Source organism: Phocoena sinus, chromosome 7 (assembly GCF_008692025.1).
Source record: "Phocoena sinus isolate mPhoSin1 chromosome 7, mPhoSin1.pri, whole genome shotgun sequence".
In the NCBI taxonomy this organism is placed as follows: domain Eukaryota; kingdom Metazoa; phylum Chordata; class Mammalia; order Artiodactyla; family Phocoenidae; genus Phocoena; species Phocoena sinus.
Window position 1 is genome coordinate 34502919 of NC_045769.1, and position 15066 is coordinate 34517984.

Consider the following 15066-nt stretch of genomic DNA (forward strand, 5'->3'; position numbering starts at 1 on the left):
AAAGCGTAGGTATGAAAGCATGATTTAATGTTTTCCTCATGATTGGGGTCATATTTTAATAATTGTCATTGCACTTTGATGAGGATGTCGATGTAAAATATGAAACATAAGGATTCTAGTAATGACTAGACCTGGCTTTCGTGAAAAAGTGCCTAATATTCTTTTTATTTTGGATTATTTGCCTAATTTTAGAAAAGGTAAAGTACAGAATATACAATCACAGTTGTATAATGTGGCTGCTGTAAAATTAATCATCAGCTCACAGAGGGTTCCTTGCCTAGAAAACCTTCTTCAGTGTTGCTGTGGTAGTTTTAGCTCCTAGTGATTTGAAGACCCTGATGAATCAGATACTTATTAGCAGTCACCCATTCTCTTGCTATTTACTGTTTGTTGAGGAAGTATAGAGAAACAGTATCCCTTTCCACTGCAGTAGTTCAGACTGGATTACTGGAATATAAATTCAGTATCTTTGCAAACAAGACAGACTAATTTTTTCTTCAAACCTTCTTTAATATTTGGCTTGAAACCAAATGCCAAGCACAAGCAACATCTAAAATTATGCCTCCAGGGCTTCCCTGGTGGCACAGTGGTTAAGAATCCGCCTGCCAATGCAGAGGACATGAGTTGGAGCCCTGGTCCAGGAAGATCCCACATGCCACGGAGCAACTAAGCCCGTGCGCCACAACTACTGAGCCTGCACTCTAGAGCCTGCGAGCCACAACTACTGAGCTCACGCGCTGCAACTACTGAAGCCCGCGTGCCTAGAGCCCGTGCTCCGCAACATGAGAAGCCACCGTGATGAGAAGCCCGCGCACCGCAACAAAGAGTAGCCCCTGCATGCCGCAACTAGAGAAAGCCCGTGCGCAGCAACAAAGACCCAATGCAGGGGCTCAAACCCATGTCCCCTGCATTGGCAGGCGGATTCTCAACCACTGTGCCACCAGGGAAGCCCCCCATTTTATCTCTGAAAGCAGTACTAGTGATAGATGGATGAACACTAAAATAGAAATAGTGTAAAAAATTGAAAGTGAGGAAATTATACATATTAAATATATGTCTGGACAATAAGAATGATTACGAAGGACAGTCCCAGGATGTGTGAAAAAAGATGTGCCTGTGCAGTTGAGAGTCAGCCAACGGTGAAGAAATATGCATGTCTGAAATGGTTTCAGCAGAGGATCATCTCTAAAATGGGATGCCTGTTTAGTCAAAGGTTTGAAATTCAGGTTAAAGTTGTAGTTCAAGAACTTAAAGGCTGAGCATGGTGAGTGAAAGTGGCGCTGTAGAAACTTATCAAAAGCCACAGACGCACCATGGGTTCAAGGCCTTTTCTAATCTGCAGGTGAAACTCTGGTGTGGATTCCTTAGCTGCCAGAGGTTGCCTCCCTTATGTTGGTGGAGATTGTGGCAGGGAGGGGTTGCCTGCCTCAGTAAATGTTCATTGTAAACAAAACAGGACACTTATTTTTTTTAATGCCAAAAACATACCAGCTCGGAGGAAATACAGACACCATAAACCTAAATTTCACTCATGGTTTTGGACTTTTAGACTAACGGATTTCTTTTAGACTAACGGCTTTAACAGCCTTTTGGAATTTGTCCTGCTTGTAAGTGGAGCTGCCTCCATGTAGTTTATATTCTGAAAACCCTACTGGTCATTAAATTGAATGATACAAAAAAAGAGGGATCAAGTATTTGCTAGGACCAAATAGCCCCTCAGGGTGAACTTCACAGTTGCTGGTAGAGTAACTGTTTCGGAATGTAGTGTACTGTGGCTCACCCATGAAGCTGCCCTTGGTGTTGGTGTGTGGGCTCTGCCTTTGTAAGATCTGCTTCTCACTATCCAGGTTGGATTTCGGGGGTGACACCCCCTGCCACCCTTTTTTTCAGCTTTTAGCACTGAAGCCATTGTATAGTCTTTTTTTTGTGGTTCAATATCTGATTTTAAAATTATTGTGTATTTTTTGTAAATTTTATCTTTGATGTAGCCAGATACATTAAAAATTAGTGAGTCTCTGTCTTTGTTGAAAATCTATGATTTAATATAGGAAACATGGTCCATTTATTTTATGTTTTAAATTATAGAGTTTATCTTTTGTCTGGATGAAGGTTGACACTGTCTACAAGAGCTGCTGCTGGAGTTGGTGATTGGCACTGTTCCCACTTCTGCGTTCAGATGAGCAGCCAACATGTATTTTAAATTAATCCCCAAAGTATTATTTGTACAATAAAAATTTTAAATATATTTTTCCAATTTAAATGTTTGTCACATCATTATATTTACTGTATTTCTAGGCTCTGCACTCTTGTCAAAGTGAAGTGTCCTGAATTGTTTTAGCCTTTTCTATAAGTCTGTTTTGGCCAGAGTATCCCGTTTTAAGGAAGTAGCAAGATTTTTTTAAGGCACAGGGCCTATATTTAGGCCCTCACTGTTGACCATTTTAGTTTCCATGGCTAGGCTAACTAAGTCATCAGCATGTTGTATTCTGCCAGCAAGGTTTATATCAATGACAAGTTTTGTTTGTTCTTTTTAAGTCTCATTCTTATTAAAATAAGTCACTTAGCTGGTTTACTTTATTTTTTCCTAAATGTGCAAGAATTACAAAGGCTGCCTTCTTGTTAAATAACGCATGCTTGGTTGACTGTTTTATTAAAAAAAGCCGTGAAGTTGTTCCTAAAAAGAGTGAATAAAGATCCAGCATAGCAAGTAGATGTTACTCAAGGAGTTACTAAGAATAAGTGTGTACAAACTAGGAAATGCACTGAATATGTGTTGCTTGTGCTTGCCAAAGTTTAGTTTCTACTACATTTAGAACTCTGACTCTGCAAGCTTTCAGTTTGTTCATGAATCACAGAGGTAGAAAGAAAATGATTAAGGGCACAAAACTAACATCACTCATCAGAGGGCAGGAAGTAAATGTGACTTCTTAGGTTGCGAGCAGATTGTATTAGCAGTCAACAGTAGGGTTTACAGTGTGCCCAAGTTTGTGTAAGGTACAGTAATAATAATGATAATGATAAAATTGTACTATTTGGTGGTGGTAGAAATAATAATAACTAATATTTACATAGTATTTACTGTATTCTAAGGTATTGTTCTAAGAGCTTTACATGTATTAACTCATGTAATTTCCCCAGTGACCATCTGAGGTAGGTGCTACTGTTATCCTCTCATAACTCACTTAATCCCCATAGTAACCCCATAAAGTAGACCATGTTATTAAGCCCATTTTACAATGAAGAAACAAGGTTAAGTAACTTATTCAAGGTCATGCAACTAGCAGTAGAGCTGGAGTTCAGAATCCATGTTCTTAACCACTCTGGTAGGCTCAATAACGGCCTCCTCCCAACCTCACTGGATGGGGGTGGGCAAATCTTTACTGGTTTGATGCACTTTCGTTCCATTGCCCTTTCAGTGGTTAATTTGGGAATGGCAGTTTGGACAATAAGATAGCACATGGGGCAGAATTTAATTGCACACAGTAGACTGATCTTGGATGTGAAAATGAATTTTTGACAACTGGAATTAAAATCAAAGTACCTAAACAAATACTTTTGAGCTTTACTTCATGTTGCACTGGCTAGTACAGATTGCTATGTTGACAAACATGTTTCAAGAAAATAATTGTTTATATAAAATAGAATTTTAAAAATTTATAAAAATTTTCTGAATTCAAATATAGGAAAATTTTTATGTCAACATAAAATTATAAACTTTTCTGGGAAGGAATGTTGTTTATTATGTGTTTTTCCTTGTACATTTTTTTTTCATTTATGAAGTATAAAAACAGCAACCCTATGCCAATAACCACAGAAGTTTTTGAAATTTTACTTGTCCACGGAAATCCATGAAAGCCTGGATGTTGCATATCTCGTTGTATACTTACTAAACTCCATTCTTTCCGTCTTGCTTCCTGATCACTTACAGCCTGACTTTGGGCCTAATCTCTTGATTGAACTGGTTTCTAGAAGGTTACTGTTGATTTTATGGTCTCTGTATACCACCTTTTTTAAACCAAAGATCTTTTTTGACTTTTCTGTAATGTTTAATTCTGCTGCCCGTTCTGTCTCTGAAATTCTCTTCCCTAGTAGTTGCTGACAGTGTGTCTCTGTGCTACCTCAGTGACCATTTTCAGTCTCCTTTAGTGCTTTTATTTTGGTCTTTTCTATTTCTTGGTGGTGACTCTTGTAAAAAAAACACATCATGTTTATAATGCCTGTAAATAGTAGGCATGAAAATGAATTAGCCATAAATAGAAGCTGCATGTTGCTAAGTAGACACTATTTAGTAGAGACTGTCTTTTGATATAAAGCTAAGTTTATAATTAATATTGAAGATTTTTTGATTGCAACAATTGGGTTTTTTAAAATACACGCATATATTTAATGCATTATATTCCTTTGTATATACCATTATTAAACTATTTCTTTATGGATATCTTGATTCCAGTTGTGTACGTATGCTTTAAAAAAAGAAAATACTGTATGGGCATCCTTAGGCCTACATCTTGGCATACTCTGTGAGTATCTCCATCATATAAATTCCTAATGGTAGAATTGTTAAATTATGGTGTATGTGCATTGAAAACTTCGGTAGGCATTGCCAAATAGCCTTTCTAAAAGCTTGTATCAATTTGTACTTTTATCAACAGTATAAGTACCGCTTTCTCCGTACCCCTCCAACAATGAATATAATAAAACTTAATGTTTGCTGATCTAATGCATGAAAAATATTTTCTTTACATTTTTATTTATTTTAATTATAAGTGAGGTTGAGCATCTTTTATATCAGTGGTTTTCAACTGGGGGCAACTTTGCCCCCCCAGGGGACATTTGATACTGTCTGGAAACATTTGGGGGTTGTTAAAACTAGGAGAGGGTCTGGGAAGAGGGATCTACTGGCATGCTGCTAAACATCTTACAATGCACACAACAAAGTATTATTTTCCAGACCCAAATATCAGTAGTGCCAGGGTTGAGAAACCCTGTTTTATATTCTTCCGTTTCATCTTTGTTGGTTTATATCTATAATTTCTAAGTTATTTTATTGTTTGCTTTAGAGTTTATAGTATACATTTTTAATTTATCACAGTTCCCCTTTGAGTGATATTTTACTATTTCATGTATGGTATAAACACCTTGCTATAGTATATTTCCATTTTTCTCCTCCTGGCCTTTATGCTGTTGTTTTAATATGTTTTACTTCTGAGTATGTTATAGACCCCACAATATATTATTATTATTTTACTTTAAACGGTAGATTATCTTTAAATTTTTAAAACAGCTTTAATGAATTATAATTTACATTAGATTGCACATATTTCAAATATACAATTTGATAAGTTTTGACATATGTATATACTTGTGAAACCATTGTCACAATCAAAATAATGAACATATTTATCATCCGCCAGACTTTCCTCTTGCCCCTTGGTCATCCCTCCCCAACCCCAGGCAACCACTGATCTGCTTTCTGTCACTATAGATAAGTTTACATTTTCTAGAATTTTATATAAATGGAATCATAAACTATGTGATTTTTTTGTCTGACCCTTTCATCCAGTATATTATATCTAGATTTATCCATGTGGTGTGTGTATCATTAGGAAGACATTCTTTTTTTTTTTTTTTTTTTTTCCTGCGGTACGCGGGCCTCTCACTGTTGTGGCCTCTCCCGTTGCGGAGCACAGGCTCCGGATGTGCAGGCTCAGTGGCCATGGCTCACGGGCCCAGCCACTCCGCGGCATGTGGGATCTTGCCGAACCAGGGCACGAACCCACGTCCCCTGCATCGGCAGGCGGACTCTCAACCACCGCGCCACCAGGGAAGCCCAGAAGACATTCTTAATGACAGACGTTCTGGGTAATTGGTCTGCTGTTATTAATGAGCATGCTGAATTCTAAAGTCACTTGATGTGTTCTTTGTTTTAGGTCATGACCATCCAAGGAGTGATAATCACATGAGAGCGCTCATTGCTCCAGATGTCATTTGACCATCAAAACAAAAAAATCTGTTTAAAAGGAAATATCCATTTGACCAGAACCTTTCTTTATTGAATGGCTTGATGGATTTCCTTTACTCTGATTCAAACCAAAGCTGTCCTGCTCAACCAAAACAAGAAAGGATCTTGCATGAGTCAATCCCAGAATGCCACTTCTACATCACCGACGGGTGAAGAAAACCTCATGAATATCAATCACAGAGACTCAGAGAGCATCACTGGTGAGTCCAGTTTAATAAATGAAGTGCTGTTGGTTACAGGATAAAATGCGTATAAGACCCACCATGATGGAACTCAGCCTCTCTTTCCAGCCTGGTCTCCTCAGAGACCACTGAATTAATCTCTCCATCCCCAGGTCTCCTATGGCATTATCAAAATCTGCCTTGGGTGCTGTTCCTTGTCTGCATCTGACTCCCTGTACCGTGTGAGCCCTGGTCAGTAGGAACTGCGTCATACTTATCTCCCTTATCTTGTCTTCCTATTCCTATCTTCCTGTCTCCGCAAGAACAGGGTTGCTTGTGTTTCTGTGCCCTGCAGTCACCTAACAACAGTATGTGGCACATAAGAGGCTCTCAGGACATATAGGGTATGCAAAAACAGGTACAGCCCCATAAGTCCTTATCTGCAAGACTAAATTTTAAAAACTCTGTACACCCAAAATTTTTTCTAAACTTTGGTTCTAAAACTCACTGGTCCACAAAACCTGACCTGTCCAGTTGTTTCTAGACATCTCACTTAGTTGGAATACTTGTTTGCTGAAATTGTATTAATGTGTTTAAATATGGGATACTGCTACAAAACCAGTTGGAGGTGTTATATAACATACAGTATGCACAGTACTACTTTTCTAAAACTCCATAAAATTCTGCAACCCATCTAAACCTAAAGTTTTTCCCATTTTTTGTTCAGCTTTATTGAGATACCTGCATTAAGATACTATAAGATGCACCCGTTTTAAGTGTACAGTTTGGTTCAGTATGGCCTGTGGGCCATAGTTTGCTGACCTCTGCACAACAGCATCAACACTTGTTAATGTCAGTGATTTTGATTTTAACCATTCTAGTAGGTGTGTACTGGTACCTCTGTGTGGTTTCACTTTCTTTTTCCCTGATGACTAATGATGTTCAGTGTCTTCTCACGTGCTTGTTGGCTATTTCTAGATATTTTGAGTTGTCTATTTAAATCATTTGCCCATTTTTATATCTGTCTTACTACTGAATTGTAGTAAATATTCTTTTTATATTCTGTGTAAATCCTTTGTTAGGTAAAGGGGTGCAAATATTTTCTCCCAGACCATGGCTCGCCTTTTCATCTTCTTAATGGTGTCTTTTGAAGAGCAAAAGTTTAAAATTTTGGTGGAGCCCAGTTTATCAATTTTTGCTTTTATAGTTCATATTTTTTGTGTCATTTCTAAGAAATCTTTGCATACTTGAAGATCGCAAAGACATTCTCCTTTGTTTTCTTTGAAGAGTTTTATAATTTTTGCTTTTACATTTAGTTCAATTTTATAATTAATTTTGAATATATAATGAAGTTAGGGTCCAGATTTCTTTTTCCCAGTTGAATGTTTAATTGTTCCTGCACCATTTGTTGAAAATATTATCTTTTACACTATTGAATTACCTTGGTAATTTCATTGAAAAATCATTTGATTATGTATGTGTGGATCTATTCCTGGACTCTCCATTCTGTTTCTTTAATCCCTAAGTCTATCTTTACATAAATACCACAGTGTTTTGATTACTGTAACTCTGTAGTAAATCTTGAAATCAGGTAGTATAATTTCTCGAAGTTTGCTCTTCTTTTTAAAAAATTATTTTGGCCATTCTAGACCTTTCACATTTCTATATAAATTTTAAAACCAGCTTGTCAATTTCTGCCAACAAAGATTAATGGTATTTTGAATGGAATCATATAGACTTTGTAGAGAATTGACATCTTAAGACTATTGAGTCTTCTAATCTGTGAACATGATATATCTCTCCATTTATTTAGGTCTTCTTTAATTTCTCTTAATGGTATTTGTAGTTTTTATTACACAGGTCTTCCACATATTTTATTAAATTTAATCCTAAATTTTTAATTTTTTTCTGCTACTATAAATGACATTGTTTATTTAATTTTATTTTCCAGCTGTTTATTACTAGTATGTAGAAATGAAATTGATTCTTTATATATTGACTTTGTATTCTGCAACTTTGCTTAACTTAGTTTTATTAACTTTCTTGTAGATTCCTTAGCATTCGCTACATAAACCATAATGTCTGCAAATGGAGACAGTTTTACATATTCCTTTTCAATCTAGATGTGTTTTATTTCTTTTTCTTGCCCTTTGAATGGGACAGGATTTCAGTATATTTTTGAATAAAAGTGGTGGGAGCAAACATCCTTGCCAAATTTCCAATATTAGGAGTGAAGTTACGGTCTTTCACCAGAAGTTTTTTGAGAATGCCCTTTTTCAAATTGAGAAAGTGTCCTTCTCTTCCTAGTTGGATGACAGGTTTTTGTCATGAATGGGTATTGAATTTTGTCAAATACCTATTTTCCATTACTGAGATGGTTTTTCTTTTTTAATCCATTGGTGTGGTGAATTCTATTGATTTATTTTTTATTTTAAACCAGCTTTGCATTCCTGGGGAAAACTCTACTTGGTCATGATGTATCATCATTCTTATATATTGTGGATTTGATTTACTAATGTTGTGTGTGTGTGTGTGTGTGTGTGTGTGTGTGTGTGTGTTTCCCATTCGTTGGTTTGTACTCCTTTTTTTGCAACGTCTTTGCATGATTTTGGTATTAGGGCAATGCTGGCCTCATAAAATGAGTTGTGAAGTATTCCCTTCTCTATATTTGAAAGAGTTTTTTGTAGAATTGGTATGGTAACATTTTCCATCCTTTTACTTTTAACTTATCTGAATATTCAAGGGACATCTCCTATAGATAGTTTAAAGTCAGATCTTTTTTTCATCTAGTCTGACAATCTCTACTTTCTAATTGGTATGTTTAGACCATTTACATTTAATATAATTATCAGTTTAGTTGAGTCTACTAAACTCCTACTTGTTTTCTCTTTGTTCCATTTAAAAGTTCTTTCTTCCTTTTTTCCCCTCATTCCTTTCCTCTTTTGAGTTGTTTGTTTGTTGGTTTGTTTTTTTTAGGGTTCCATTTTAATTCCACTATTGACCTAAGTAGCTATACCTCTCTTTTTTCTCAGTAGTTGCTCTGAGTTTGCAATATGCATTTTTAAATTTATCACAGTCTATCTTCAGATAACATTATACTATTCCATAAAGTGACACACAGTATTCTTCCATTTCCCCCTGCCATTGTATTATTCTTGCCATGCCTTTTATATTTACATATGTTATATACATAATTGTTATTATTTTTGCTTTAAACAGTTATAAGTTAAATACATTATGAGAATAAAAGGCTTATATATTTCCACACAGCTTTACCATTTCTGTCACTCTATTTCTTTTTGTAGATTGAACTTCCCATCTTATATCCTTTTTGCCTGAAGAACTTCAGCATTTCTTGGAATATAGGTCAGCTGGCAATGACTAGTCAAAGTTTTTTGCTTGTCTGAAAAGTCTTTATTTCACCATTTTTAAAAGGTGTTTTCACTGGTGCAGAATTCTAAGTTGACTTTTTTATACACTTCAATGACATTCCATTGTCATCTACCTTGCACTGCTTCTGATGAGATCAGTTTTGTCTTTGTTCCCTCAAATGTAATGTGTCTTTTTTTCTCTCTCTGCTTTTAAGATTTTTCTCTTTGGGTTTCTTTGTGTTTATCCTGCTTAGAGTCACTGAACTTCATTGAAATATGGATTTATAGTTTTGATTAAATTTGGAAGATTTTGACTGTTATTTCTTCAAATATCCTTGCTGCTCCCTCTTCTCTTCTGTGACTCCAATTCCATGTGTGTTAGACTGATGGTTATTGTGATGCAAGTCACTGATGCTCTGGTTTTTTTCTAATCTTTTTTCACATTCGTTTCCATTGCTATGCCTTCAAGTCTACTGTTCTTTTCTTCTGGATAGTATCTAATATGTTAATGTTATCCAGTGAATTTTTAAATTTAGATATTGTACTCTAGTTCTATTTGAATTTTATAAATATAGGAATACTTTCTGTTTCTCTTTTCATCAAATTCATGTTTTCCTTTTAAATCTTTGAGCATATTAATAATGGCTATTTCGAAATTGCTCTTTACCACGTTTATCATCTTTGTCTTTACTCGGCTTGTTTCTATTGATTTATTTTCCAACTGGTAATGGGTTACAAATTGCTTATTCTTTGAATATCTAGTAATTTTTTATCAAATGCTGAATATTTTGAATGTTATGTTGTTTGATGTTTGAATTTTCTTGTCTTATTTGAAAAACTGTTATTATTTTGGCAGGTCCTCAAGCTACTTGCTGATAATATCAGTTCTTTTTTATTTTTATTTTTTTGTGGTACACGGGCCTCTCACTGTTGTAGCCTCTCCCATTGCGGAGCACAGGATTCGGATGCGTAGGCTCAGCGGCCATGACTCATGGGCCCAGCAGCTCTGCGGCATGTGGGATCCTCCCGGACCGGGGCACAAACCCGTGTCCCCTGCATCGGCAGGAGGACTCTCAACCACTGTGCCACCAGGGAGGCCCGATACCAGTTCTTTTGAGGCTTGTTTTTAATCTTTGCTATCTAAGTCTCTATATCACAAGACCATACTCTAGTATGCTTTATTCTGCATTAATTTAACCCTACTACCAGTAGGCATGACGCTTCTAGGATCTTTTGATTGTCCTAACTGTTCATGAGGTTTTTCTACTTTGGCTAGATGAAATTCAGGCCTTTCTTCGCTTTGTGTAGGAGAGTAACTTAATAAAGATATGAAGATGTAGAGGAAAATATGAGTGTAATGAGGACAGACCACTTTTGAGGCCATATTCAAGAGAAACAAGAGGAGGCCTCGAACCTAAAGGGAGGCAAAGTGGCTAGAAAGAAGTGAGCATAAGGAAGGGACATTTGGAGGATAAAAATATTAAGACTGGACAATCAGGAAAGCAATAAATAGTACATTATCAAAAATATGGGGGCTTCCCTGGTGGCGCAGTGGTTGAGAATGTGCCTGCTAATGCAGGGGACACGGATTCGAGCCCTGGTCTGGGAGGATCCCACATGGCGCGGAGCAACTAGGCCCGTGAGCCACAACTACTGAGCCTGCACGTCTGGAGCCTGTGCTCCGCAACAAGAGAGGCCACGATAGTGAGAGGCCCATGCACCGCGATGAAGAGTGGCCCCCGCTTGCCACAACTAGAGAAAGCCCTCACACAGAAATGAAGACCCAACACAGCAAAAATAAATTAAGTAATTAATAAACTCCTACCCCCAACATCTTCTTTTGAAATATATATATATATAGAGAGAGAGAGAGAGGAGCAAATAGGATTTGCCCCTAAGGATGTTATTTGAATCTACTAAACCTTGATTGTGTACTCACTTTTAAAATTATTTTTTTGAAGTAGGGAATTGGTAATCTTGAATTTTCACAGAATTTTATTATTACTTATTAAAAGAAAATTTCTAGGGAATAGTAGTTCTTTTAATGAATGTTACTTTTTTCTTCATTTTCATTATACCCTTGAATGCCTAAGAGTCTGTTTTTAGCTCTGCATGTATTTATAGTCAACTTCTCTTCCTGCAGATTTATAATGACAATCTGTATGTGATATATTTGTGGCAGGAAAAATTTGAATAGTCGCATAGAATTCATAGTAATACAATTTGGATGTATTTTCAGAGCTCTTATTTAAGAGATCTGCTAAGGGTTGAGAGGAGCTTCTTTAGATCCATATTTAAGGTTTTAAATGTACCTCATCTCTGTGATTATATACCTCATCTTTGTGGTTATGAAGCCACTGCTTGTCCTTCTGGGTGAATAGGATTGTCTGATATTGTCAGTCTCCTTGTACTTGATTTGATTAATGTCAGCCTCCTCACTGTTAAGATCAAGTAGTTGAAATTTACTCTTTTAAGGTATGTTTTCTTAAAATGAACTTTGTTGTTCTTTGCCAGAGTTAGAACATGTTTCTTTATGCCACCCCCAAAGGAAATACCAGATCTCTTTTAAAAATGAGAGGGTTGATATGACATCCTGTATTTTCTCTATTTTAAGCTGTAGTATTTTAAGCATATTAAAAGAGATAACTTTTTTTTTTTTTTTGTAAACTGCTAAATTTGGGAGGTGTTAAATGATGGGCAGCATTTGGAATAAGAAGCCAGGAGCAAACACATGAAGGTGGAGAAGCCCAAGCGTGTTCAGAGAAGTATAAGCAGGGGGAGTTAGAGGTGTGCAAGTGAGCGAGTAGTGATGTGAAAGGTATTCAAGACTTTAAATGTATCACATTTTCAGTAAGTTAATTTTTTTTTATATCTAGCTTCTGTGAGAATGTAGTAAAATGTAATTTTTCCAGATTTTGAAGAATCCTCCCACAGAGTTCAATTCTGTTGTTAAAGAACATGTAATTTTATTCCTTTTGAACTCCTTTTCTTCTGGTTGTTTTGTGTTGCCTTTTTTCCCCGAAGCATATGTTATTTGAGATCAGATCTCTTGTAAGCAGCACTAAATATATTGATAAGGAAGAAATAAGAAATTTTAAACTTTAAAAACATAAGTGTATTCCCTAAGCAATATATTTTTAGATAGGATACAATTAAAATTCATGGTAATATTTTTACTATAGAAGTTCTCATATTAAAGAAACCTAGAGAAAGGCCAACTGTAGTACCAGGATACAGTAATAAAAATCATCGGAGACATGGTATTGGCTAATGTTGCTTTGATTATCCTACTTTGACAAAACTAATTTCATCGATTTTTCTCTGTAGCCTAGAAAATTGAAATATATTGGATTCATTTACATGGAATCTCCTCTTTAGATGTGTGCTCCAATGAAGATCTCCCTGAAGTCGAGCTGGTGAGCCTGCTAGAAGAACAGCTACCCCAGTATAAGCTAAGAGTGGACTCTCTCTTTCTATATGAAAATCAAGACTGGACTCAGTCCCCACGCCAGCAGCGACATGGATCTGATGCCCTCTCTCCAGTCCTTGCTGAAGAGACTTTCCGTTATATGAGTGAGTATTTTAGAGTTTGTCCATTGAACTAAAGATCATGAATATCTTGGTGTTGACTTTTAAAACATTTAACATCCCTAGCCATTGTTCAGTTTGTATCTACTTTAACTTGAACTGATTTAACAACATGAAGAGATGGTTCTAATTGTGTTATGTCTGAATGCAGAAAGTTTATCATTCTTAAGACTCTGAGTGTCCAGGGTTGCAAGCATACTCAGAGGTTTCCATTTCTCTAATCTTTTACTCGATACTTTCCTCCAACTGTGGAGAAAAGGGAACTTAAAAAAAAAAAAAAGTAGTGAAAGTATTTAAAATTTAATATCCCTTTATATTTCACAGCATTTATTATCCTAATACTTTAATATCTTGAGCCATCAGCTTTTTGACTCTAATCTACCCTACTAAACTGATATAGTCACGGGAACTTGTCAAGTCATTAAGAAACGGAGTTCTTGGATACATAAGTAGCTTTAATAATGCCGAGGAGAAATACGTGCACACTGTATAGTAATCTTCATCATTTACTTAAGGATTCAGAGAATATTTCAGTGGGAAAGTAAGCCAAATTTGTCCTGAAAATAAGTCTGTTTTACACCACACTCTTTAAAAATGACAAAATTAAATAGGTCACTTTTTTTTTATTTTTTGCGGTACGTGGGCCTCTCACTGTTGTGGCCTCTCCCGTTGCGGAGCGCAGGCTCAGCAGCCATGGCTCACGGTCCCAGCTGTTCTACGGCATGTGGGATCTTCCTGGACTGGGGCATGAACCCGTGTCCCCTGCATCAGCAGGCGGACTCTCAGCCACTACGCCACCAGAGAAGCCCCAGTAATCATTAACTTTTAATGGTACTTTCCTATAACCAGATTACTTACTGCTCAGAAAAAGAATTGTAAACATTGTTTAAATTTGAATTAGGAACTCAAATAGAACTGTATTTCTGTCCTCAACAATTCTTTTAATTAGCTGAATATTAAATTAAGGCCCTTAAGGTTTTCTTAACTTCATAGTTTGAGAAGTTACTTGCTTGAGATTTTCTAGAAAATGCTTTTTAAAAGGAACACTATTTTATTTCCATTTCCCTTTGTTCCCTGAGTTTTTAGATTTGTGAGAAAATTTCAAACTGAAATTTCATTGGGATAAATTTAGTTTGTCATTATTCTGATAAAGTGGCATAGAAAGTGCCCCTTAGTTTACATGTTCTTTGTCCTGTATGCTGCTGGAGGGGACAGTGAGGGAGACTAGCTAGAAAGATGTCTTAGATCATGATTTAATGGAGTTACTTTTAGGATGAATTTTAAGTAAAAAGACTGGGAAATAAAAGGTAAACAGATTCTAAACTACTTGGTTTATAGGACTTTACATAAACAAACCATAGTGTTCAAGGGAGCAATTTAAAACTTGAGATTAATAGGATGTTACAAGATCCATACTTCCAAGATCTGGAAAAGTGTCCTATTCCTTTCATCTAATGGTACTATTTTCACTTCAACAATTTGAAAATTAAACTACATATGATACACCTAATATCATGAAGCATAGAAGCTAGGATCATCATCCGTTCACTGATACTTTATCTCTGTACTGTACTTTAATTTCACTGTTATTTTAAAGGTATCAATTCTTTGGGTTAACAGTTCACTCAAATATAAATAAACTTCATTATGAATTTCTATCTTATGAATGTAAAAGATAAGTGATTTACTTTGTTTAGCAAATTGACCAAGATTTTAAAATCATGGGGACTTCTCTGGTGGCACAGTGGTTAAGACTCCTCCTGCCAATGCAGGGGACAAGGGTTCGATCCCTGGTCCAGGAAGATCCCACATGCCATGGAGCAACTAAGCCCGTGTACCACAACTACTGAGCCCTCGTGCTGCAACTACTGAAGCCTGTGCACCTAGAGCCCGTGCTCTGCAACAAGAGAAGCCACCTCAATGA

General features: G+C 36.3%; 1 protein-coding gene across 4 annotated transcripts in view; it reads left to right on the forward strand.

The window, feature by feature from the left end:
• TRAK2 (trafficking kinesin protein 2) overlaps window positions 1-15066 on the forward strand; it is a 63785-nt gene that overhangs the window by 18104 nt on the left and 30615 nt on the right. For all 4 annotated transcript variants that reach the window (XM_032637150.1, XM_032637151.1, XM_032637152.1 and 1 more), the window contains exons 2-3: window positions 5931-6222; window positions 12933-13127. In XM_032637150.1, the coding sequence (XP_032493041.1) occupies window positions 6132-6222; window positions 12933-13127 (286 nt within the window). In that variant the 5' untranslated portion in view covers window positions 5931-6131. The remainder of the gene's footprint in view (window positions 1-5930; window positions 6223-12932; window positions 13128-15066) is intronic.